Source organism: Tupaia chinensis, unplaced genomic scaffold, assembly GCF_000334495.1.
Source record: "Tupaia chinensis unplaced genomic scaffold, TupChi_1.0 Scaffold146828_1, whole genome shotgun sequence".
Lineage (NCBI taxonomy): Eukaryota > Metazoa > Chordata > Mammalia > Scandentia > Tupaiidae > Tupaia > Tupaia belangeri.
Genome location: NW_006206682.1, coordinates 1840792 through 1850706, shown reverse-complemented (window position 1 = coordinate 1850706; position 9915 = coordinate 1840792). Strand labels below are relative to the sequence as shown.

General features: G+C 39.3%; 1 protein-coding gene across 3 annotated transcripts in view; it reads right to left on the bottom strand.

Annotated features, from left to right (window-relative positions):
• DENND6A (DENN domain containing 6A) overlaps positions 1–9915 on the bottom strand; it is a gene marked incomplete at both ends in the record, with an annotated part of 33665 nt that overhangs the window by 8984 nt on the left and 14766 nt on the right. For 2 of the 3 annotated variants that reach the window (XM_014584428.1, XM_014584429.1), the window contains 5 exon segments: positions 1011–1105; positions 3342–3437; positions 3953–4075; positions 7723–7778; positions 8969–9031. In XM_014584428.1, coding sequence (XP_014439914.1) covers positions 1011–1105; positions 3342–3437; positions 3953–4075; positions 7723–7778; positions 8969–9031 — 433 coding nt within the window. 3 annotated transcript variants of the gene reach the window in all.

Sequence of the window (9915 nt, the reverse complement as noted above, 5' to 3'; positions counted from 1 at the left end):
AGGAATGGAAAGTATGCTCAAACAGGCAGGAGATGAAGCTAGAGAGGGACTCAAAGGTCAGATCAAAAGGAACAATAAAGATGCCTGACATTTAAGGTAACTGAGAGATTGAAAGCATGGGCCTAAGGGGAGTAGTAAATGGAGAGTAAAATGACTTGATAAAATCTGCATTTTATAACACTTAATGCAGGCCAGAAGATGGTGTGAAGGCTACACGGCTGACTGTGTGGTTCAAGTTCTGGACCTGGCAGCATGAATAATACATCAGGGGAGCCAACATGTGGCGTAGTGGTTATGTCGCTAGACTCCCACATGGCCGACCACAGTTCTAGTCTTAGACCCAGTGGCTTGAAACACATGCTGGGCACATGTGTGTGCCTGCCTAGGATCCCAGGATTAGGATGGAGAAGGAATTACAGCATGATCATCCCCCCCCATTGGGTGATTTTGTACTTGCCCTCTCACTGTCTCTGTCTCTGTCTCTCTCTCCAGTGAGCACACATACCCTAAGGCAAAAACTTCTTAAACAAAAAACAAACACCGGGAGCAGTGTGTAGTGTCCAAATTCCTGAGAGAAGAAGGGACTGCAGTGTGGCCATATCCCCTGGGGGTATGGCTTTTTCTCTTTCTCTCTGTCTCTAGCAAATGCATGTGCCTACAGCAAAAAATAAACAGATGGATAGATAGACAGACAGAAAGAACACTTTTTGCCACCAGGTGGTGAAAGTGTGTATCTTCAGCTCAGGTCTGAGGTTTCATTCTGTTATAATTCACTCAATGTTTCTAACAGTATAAGGACATTTTTCGGTAGGAAGACATAATTGCTTACACACATCAACTACATATTTCAGTGGAAAGTTAACCATTTCTCCAAAGGTCCTTATTTAGTTTGCCTCAAAGAAAGTTGCCAACAACATAAAAAGTAATCAAGGAACAAAAACAAAGGGAATGAAATAAACTTGCTCAGTCATATTCCACATTAAAAAGAGAACACCAAGTACATAGTTTACCTGCAGGTTTAAGGTCTCCTATTCGAATAATGTGTGGCCAGTGCTGGAGTGTTTTAGCAAAGAAAGGGTTGGTTACTCCTAATATGACGGAGGGCCTATGTAAAAACAAAACAAAACCATGTAAGTAAAAGGTGAATGCTCAATCAGTGAAGAATAGTTTACAGTAATTTACTCCAAAGAGAATGAACGATACATCAACTTCTCCTTTATTTAGCACATTATGACATATCAACTGCAGGCTGGGTGCCATGGTTGTCACTAGGCATATAAAAATGAAAATCGTGTTCTTTCCAACAGCACACAGGAAAGGCAGAAGGGCATATAACCCAATTATAATGCCAGAAAGGAGAGGACAGTGAAGGTGATTTAAAATGCACAATCATTACAAAGAACCTGTCCACGAGGGAACTCAAGAACAGCCTTGGCAAAGAGATGACATTTACATGAAGACATGAAAGATGAGTGGGAGTTTTTTTGCCAAGTGAATCAGGGTACGCGTGCTGCAGGGGAACAAACAGAAAGTGCAAAGCAACGGCACAAGATCGTGGTCTGCTTGTAGAGCTACACGCAGGCCAGCATTCCTGGAGCACAAAGCAGGAAGGATCAATAGTCAAAATGAACGTCGACGGGCAGGTGCTGCCCAGATCATTCTGTACCACATTAGTACACTAACAAGTTCAGATGCTTCTTACAGGCAGTGGAGGCTACTAAAGAACCAGGTAGAGGAATGCCACGTGAACGGAAATGTGCTTATCAGAAAGGTCACTATGGGGGAAACCTGGAAGATACCCTAAGAGGAGGAGACGTGTTGGGGAAAAAGCAACAGTGGATTTGAGAAAGATGGCAGAGAGTTAAGACTGGGAAAGGAGCTCTCAAAGGAAGATAACAAACGTATGGGAGATACTTTAGGATGCTGAATTGACAGAATTTGGTAAAGTTTGATGTGGGCATGTTTAGAATTGTAGATTTATGACAATTAATTCTGATAATTAAGTAAAACTATTGCCATTATCGGGACCAGCAGATGATGTAATGGCTACATTACAAGTGCCAGGCATGTGTGTGTGTGTGCCCAAAATCCCAAGAGGAGAATGGAGAAGGGACTGTGGCATGGCCATCCCCAACCGGGGACGGGGGGTGGTGGTGATTTCTCATTTTCTGTCTCTCTGGTGAGCACACAGGCCCTACAGCAAAAATCTCTCTTAAAAAAACAAACAAACAAACAAAAAACCAAAAAAAACAGAACTATTGCTAGTCATGAAAAAAAGGAAGAAACACAAGATCAAGAGGGAAAAAAAGGGAACAAAATAATTCAGTTTGAACATGTTTTGTTTCAGATGTCATTAAGATGTTTAGATAGTAGCAATCAATGCACTTAAAAAAAGAAACTAAAAGTCTGGATATACAGATTTTGGAACCTCACAGAGATCTGGGACAGGAAGATATGTTTCAATCATCAATATAATTAGCTATTAATGTCATTAATTATTAATATTTTTGTCGACAGAAGCCATGGGTACAAATAAAATTGTACAGAAATAATTTCCAATCTACTATCAACCCAAAACACAGTACTGGAGAACACCAACATTTAAGGAATTAGAAGAGAAAAAAAAAACAAAGGAGATTGAGATGCATCATCAGACAGCTGGGGGGAGTGGCATCAGGATTAAAAATATTTTCAAGGTCAACAGAATAAATGTTACAAGAAAGAAAAGGTTTTAAGAAAAAGAGAGAGAGAGAAGGCAATTACATGGCATTTGGGTCAGGCATTGAGAAAGGGTCTTCGTAATTTTTATTAAAACAAATTCAACAAACCTGCAGTTGACTGAGGAGCAATTAGAAAATCAAGAGGTAAAGATAGCAAATGGGAGGTTTTTTTGCTAGTCTAGAAACTTAGCTATGAAAAGAACGTGAAAAATAGAGCAGCAAACAAAAGGCAAAGGATAAGATTTTCGTTTCCCTCTTACAAACTGGGAACATTTCTTCACATGGAAAGACAGAATTGAAAGGATAGTCTAAGGGCTATTAACAATATATTGTGTCGTCAGGAAAGTCACGTTGCATTTTTGCATAGGAAAACATACAAAAATATGTCATGACCTTCCGAGATCTAATAGCTTCCATTATAAATAAAATCATTCAAAAAAAATAAGATATTAACTCTTGAAATCTGGAATTATTACCAGTAGCTCTTCAAACTTTCTTTTATAAAATTAATCTGCCTATAAATTTGAAATTTAAGTTAAACATTTATTACCAAAAATAATTCTACATAATTTTGGTTATAAAGGTAATACCTGGTCAATAAAAGGTATTCTGTTTACTCACGGAGCTTGAGTTCGGGTAGTATATTCTTTGAATTCACTATCGTGAATAGTGAAATAAGGTCGGAAATCACTGAAGTACTTTAATGGAGAAATACAGCTGTGGAGTAAGAAGACCCCGTAAAACAAAGGATATGGAAATTAAAGGCCCTACTCCCTAACTATGCAATACCCACAGAAACAAAATACATCCAGTGGGGTAATGTATTTCAATAACTAATAAGCTCATTTCAGGGAACTAGAAAAACAAATGGAAATATATAAGGTAGAATGGCATACTGAAAGAACATTAAGCTTGGAACAGAAAATGGAGTGAAATTCTGACTCTACCATTCGCTAGCTCCGTAACTTTAAACACTGACCCATTCCCACAACTAAGTTTAACAAGTGCCAGCTTCATGTAAATGAATGAATATGCTGGTCACTCAGAACAACGAAACCAGGGTTCCAGGCCTCCTAGTCTGGTTCAATTCTCTCACCTAGAAAATACTACTATTATAATAAGAACTACCTTATGACAGGGCTATTGTATGGATCGATGCAATAACTCGTGACAAAAATATTGAAGATGGGAAAGTGCTATAAATGTCACCATCAGGAACTAAATAGACTCACTTGACAAGTGCCAATACGGTTTCTGACGACTCTGATGGTGATGGTGCCATGACCACAAGGGGCTCCCCCAACAGTACCAGCTCCCAAAGCATCTGACTGTGAAGGAAAACTGGGCAGAAACACCTAAAAGGGTTTTGTCCAATAGAAATATTTTGTTATTTATCCAATCCTGTTCCTTCAATTCCTACAGAATCATTCTAAAAACTTCATGTTGACACAAATTACTTTCTACAATTTTTCATTTCTGTGCCATAGGGTACATGTGCTCACTAAAAGGAGAGACAGAGAGGGAAAGTGAGAAACCACTCCCACAGGGGGATGGTCATGCTGCAATCCCTCTATTCTCCTCTTAGATTTTGAGCACCCATGCTCATGCACCCAGACATATTTTTCAAGCTGCTGAGTCTGGAATTTAAATCATTGAGTTGGCCATATGGGCTAGTGTCTTAACCGCCACGCCACCTGTTGGCCTCTACAATATATATCTTGATCCGATACACAAATTTATTTAGAATATGGTGATACATAGATGCATATGTGCCCCTCTTTTTTGAGAGAGAGAGATTTTTGCTATGGGGGGCATGTGCTTTCCAGAGAGAAAGAAAGTGAGACATCACCCTCCAGGGGGTTGTGGTCATGCTGCAGTCCCTCTTCATCCATTCCCCTCTTGGGATTTTGGGCATGCAGACGCACACACACAAGCACACACCCAGCATGATTTTCTTTCTTTCTTTCTTTTCTTTTTTAAGAATTATTTAATTTAAATTATTTACTGATTTATTTATCTTTATTTTAACCAAAGAGGGACAGAGTGAGAGAAAGGGAAAGTAGGAAAGCAAGCCACCAAGTCTGGGACTCAAACCATGGTCAGCCATGTGGGAGTCCAGCACCTTTAACCACCACGCCACCTGCTGGCACCCCCAGCATGATTGTCAAGCTGCAGTATCTGGAACTCAAACCACAAGGCCATATCTTAACGGCTACCTACTGGCCCCAACATATATCAATATGATTTGTTCTAAGTTTTACAATATTAAATACAATATAGTGACACACAGAATAACTAATATGTGTGTCATTATTTAACTGTTAAACCATATGATAAATCTATTTCATCAATATTGCTTTATTATTCTTGGAGTTCTCTAAAATTATTTTTAATGGAAGGAAAAGAAAAAGGGAGGGGGAGAGAGAGACTTATTATTATTTTTTGGACAGGACATATGTGCTCACCAGAGAGAAACAGGAAAACAGAGAGAGAAAGGGAGACGGAACCCCCCAATGAGGTATGGTCATGCTGCAAACCCTTCTGTTGGAATTCTGGGCATGCAAGCATATTTGCCCAGCATGTTGTTCAAGCTGCTGGGGCTGAGATTAGAATGGTATAGCTGGCCATGTGGGATCTAGTTCCCTTAATACCAGGCCACGGGACAACCTGAGGCTTTTTTTGTTTTTGTTTGTTTTGTTTGTTTGTTTGTTTCTGACAGGGTCTGGTGCATGCCTATCCTCCTGCTCCAGCTTCCCAGCTAGCTAGAATTGTAGGAGTATGTGCTGTGATGGCATGTCCAGTTCAGTTCAGGAAGCACACATAGATATCCCACTTGGCTCCAGCTCCCTGGGTGGTGGTGCATCATCATACTTGAGTCACATATTCTAAATGTTTTGAAGGAAACAAGCCAAAACACTTTTCCAAAGAGCATTTCTTAGATGCACTTTATGTAAAAGCCAATACTGTTTTTTAGGGTTTTGTTACAGGGCTCATGCACTCGCCAGAAAGAGACAGGGAGAGGGATGGTTAGAAATCACCTCACCATAATGCCTTTTTCTCCATTCTTCTCCTGTGAGTATATGCATGCATGCACATGCAGCTAGCATGACTTTAAAGCTGCAAGATTTGAAACTCAAACCATGGTCAACCATGTGGAGCCCAGCACCTAACCATCATGTCATGTGCTGGCCCCAGAGCAATTACTTTTTGATATTTAAAAATGATGAAAACAGGGCCAGCAGGTAGTGTGGAGGGTAAGGTGCTATAAGCCACATGGTTGGCTGCATAGTTCGAGTCTCAGACCCGGTGGCTTCAAAATTATGCAACAGCCCCTTCTCCATTCTTCCCTCAGGATTTTGGGCACACACGCACACATGCCTGGTGTGATTTTCAAGCCGCTGGATACAGGACTCAAACAGCAGTTGATCATGTGCGAATCCAGCATTAACTGGATTCTTAGCAGGCCCCTTAAGTATTTTAAAATAAAACACAAATGTCGTGACATTTTACCACAAATAATTTAAAAGGCATGCCTTAAAAACAGAAAACCATGCAGGTAGTGTGGCAATTAAGGTACTGGACTCCCACATGGCCAACTGTGGTTCAAGTCCCAGAGCTGGCAGCTTGCTTTCTTACTTTCCCCTTGTCTCTCTCTGGTGAGTGAGCATGCCCTGTTGCAAATTAAAGTAATAATGATAATAAATTTAAAAAAAAATTTTTTGGAGAGGTTTTTTGCTATAGGGCACATGCGCTCGCCAGAAAGACAGAGAGACATAAAGCAAGAAATCACCCCACCTCCCCAGGAGGGATGGCCACAACACAACCCCTTCTCCTCCATTCTCCTCTCGGGATCTTAGGAACACACGCACATGTACCTGGCTTGAGTTTAAGCCACCGGGTCTGTGGCTCAAATCATGGTTGACTACATGGGAGTCCAGTGATGTAGCCATTATGACATCTGCTGGTCTCAATGATAAATATTTTTTTTAAAAAAAGTGTATATTTGAGATGGCCCCAACACATGGTAGTTATATAAGTTAGATCCCATATGGCAGACCATGTGGTGTGAATCTTTCTCCTGGAAGCCTGATAAACAGGCCAGGTGTATATGTCTGCATGCCCCAAATCCTGACAGTATAGGGAAATGGAAGAGAAGGGATTACAGTGTGACCACGTCCCACTGGGAGTGTTTTTTTCCTCTTTCTCTTTCTCTGGCAAGTGCATGTAACCTCTGGCAAACAAAACTAAACAAGTGTATTTTCTTACATCATTACACTATATCATACATAATTTTAAAATTGTTTTTTATCAGGTAATATACCTCATCCATATTCAAATTTTTCTAGTTGTCAAAGCTAATAACATGCAGTCAGGGATGAACCACTTATTTACAGCATGTAAAATATAATAATGATTTTTCTTCAATGTTTTCTACATCCTGTGTAAGAATATTCACTTAAAAAAATTTTTTTCAGGGGCTGGTAGGTGGTGTAGTGGTTAAGGCACTGGACTCTCATATAGCTGACCATAGTTTAAGTCCTAGGCCTGGCAGATTGCTTTCTCACTCTCTCTCTCTCTAGTCAAATTAAAGAACAATAATAATAAATAAAATTCCTCTGGTCAAATTAAAAATTAATAAACTAAGAAAAAAAAACTTTAAAAAAAGAAAAATACTTCCAGTAGGCCACATGCTCTTGCTGAAGAGAGACAGAGACAGGGAGGGAAAGTGAGAAAGTACCACCTCTCCTCATTCCCAGTCAGTAGAATGGCCACACTGCAATCCCTTCTCCCTTAGTCTCCTCTTGGGATTTTGGGAATGCAAAGCCCTTCTATGCTTTTTCAAACCACTGGGTCTAGGATTTGAACCACTGTCTGCCATGTAGGATCCAGCTGCCCCAACCACCATGCTACCAGCTGGCCCTGAATATCCATTTTCTAAATACATCAACAACATCACAACATGAAGAAAAAGGCAGTTAAAATTAATTTTTTTTTTTTTTACCTGAAAAGATCCACCTCATGAACAGTAGGCAAAACAACAGATATAGGTGTGTCCGCCTAAGAGATAGAAACGTAATAGGAAAAACATCACCAAATGTTTGCAGAAACTGACTTTTAAAATATAAGGTTCTTCAAAAAAAATTCATGGAAAATGAAATCAAAGTATAAGTTTCTTTGGTACAAAAATTTTAAATCCATGCATAGTTTTTTTATAACATGCATTTCCATGAACAGTTTGCAGATTCCTCATGTCTGTCTACCTCATGACCAATAAGCCATGATGCCCTATCTATCTTAAGATCTCTTTCTTCAGGAGCAGCCAGAGACTACAGTCTTAACACAACAGAAGATGAGGAACACAGACTCCACGAGAAAGCATCAATCCAGTAGTCAGATATGAGATTAATTCTCAAGTGTATATAATACTACCATTAATATTAGATCATATACGGAACAGGTAAAATGAGTCTTCTTACTGCTTTCTGTTTTTATTCAGTTCAAAGGAAAATGGAAGAGCTTATACACCAGTTAAGACATTTCAAGTACAAATTTAACCCCACCCATGACCAGATGTTGCTTTTGGAAAAATTTAAGGCAGTCTTAACTACAGAATCTTTTTGACTACATCTCTTAAAATCAGAAGTCTCCTGGCTGCTCTTCTAAAATAAGCAGTTTTGGGGCTGGCAGGTGGCATGGTGGTTAAAGGTGCTGGACTCTCCCAAGATGAATAGAGGAGAAGGGATTGCAGTGTGGCCCTCCCCCCTGGGGGGTGATTTCTCGCTTTCTGTTTCTCTGTCTGTCTCTATCTTTCTGGTGAGTGCACGTGCCTTATAGCTAAAACAACAATAACAACAACAACAAAAAACAAAGGCACTGGACTCTCATGTGGCTGACCATGGTTCAAGTCCTAGACCTGATGGCTTGCTTTCTCACTTTCCCTCTCTCTGTCTGATCACACTGGAAAATAATAATTATTATAAATAATTATTATAAATTATTAAATAAAATAATTCTTTTTAAAAAACAAAATAAGTGGTTTTGTCAGAATTAAACCTTTTTGGAAAAAATACTAACTTTCTCCTGTACTCATAATATATATGAATTCTAGCTTTACATTGTTTATTGAAGAAATGACAAGAAAAAAAAAAAACTAAGAAAATGTATCAATTCACTAAACATCATTCAATGAGTTATTTCAGTAATATTCAGAAATATATCTGGATAATCCTACCAGAGCCCCACATTACCTGCTGAGTTAACTGTGCTATTTGAGTTGTCCCAGGCTTGTCATGACATGTGGGGATCCGTACCTTAAAGAGAAACAGAAAAAATGAACTTTGGCTATAAAAGAAGAGGAAATCAGAAGTGGTATATCCTGACAGAAGTTACTAGAAAGTGAGGAGAATTGGGGGGGGGGCAAGAAAAGGGGATGTTGGTTAATAAATACAAAATTACAATCAGATGAAAGGAATAAGCTCTATTGTTCCATAGCACAACATGGTAACTATGGTTATCAATAATTTACTGTATATGTCAAAATACCTAGGAGAGAGGATTCTAAATGTTCATAATACAAAGTAATGATAAATATTTAAAAAGATATGCTAATGATCCTTTCTGAGTATTACATATTATATTCATGTACTGAAAAAAAAAAAACACTGGAGCCCAGGTGTAGTGGTTAAGGAGCAGGACTCCCACACGACCAGCCAAATTAGAGGCCTGGGCCTGGTGGCTTGAAAGTCACGCAGGATACGTGTGCATGTGTGCCAAAAATTCCAGGAGGAGAATAGAGGAGAGGTGATTACAATGTGGACATCTCTCCTGGGGAGTAATTTCTCACTTTCCCTCTTTTTGTCTCTCTCTGGAGAGTACATGTGCCCTATGGCAAAAATATATTTAAAAAAAAATTACATTCTACCCCATAAATATGTATAATTATTCTGTGCCAATTAAAACAGCTTTTAAGACCAGCCATGGCATGATTGGATACCACGTGGGCAACTGTGGCAGTTTGAATCCTAGAGTAGGAAGCTTAAAAAACACATTAGATGCATGTGTGCACATACTCAAAATCCCAAAAGCACAGAGAAATGAGGTAGAAGGGATGGCAGCATGACCATTCCCCATGGTGGGGAGATACTTTCTTGCTTTCCCTTTCTCTCTCTCTTTCTCCAGTAATTATATACACACT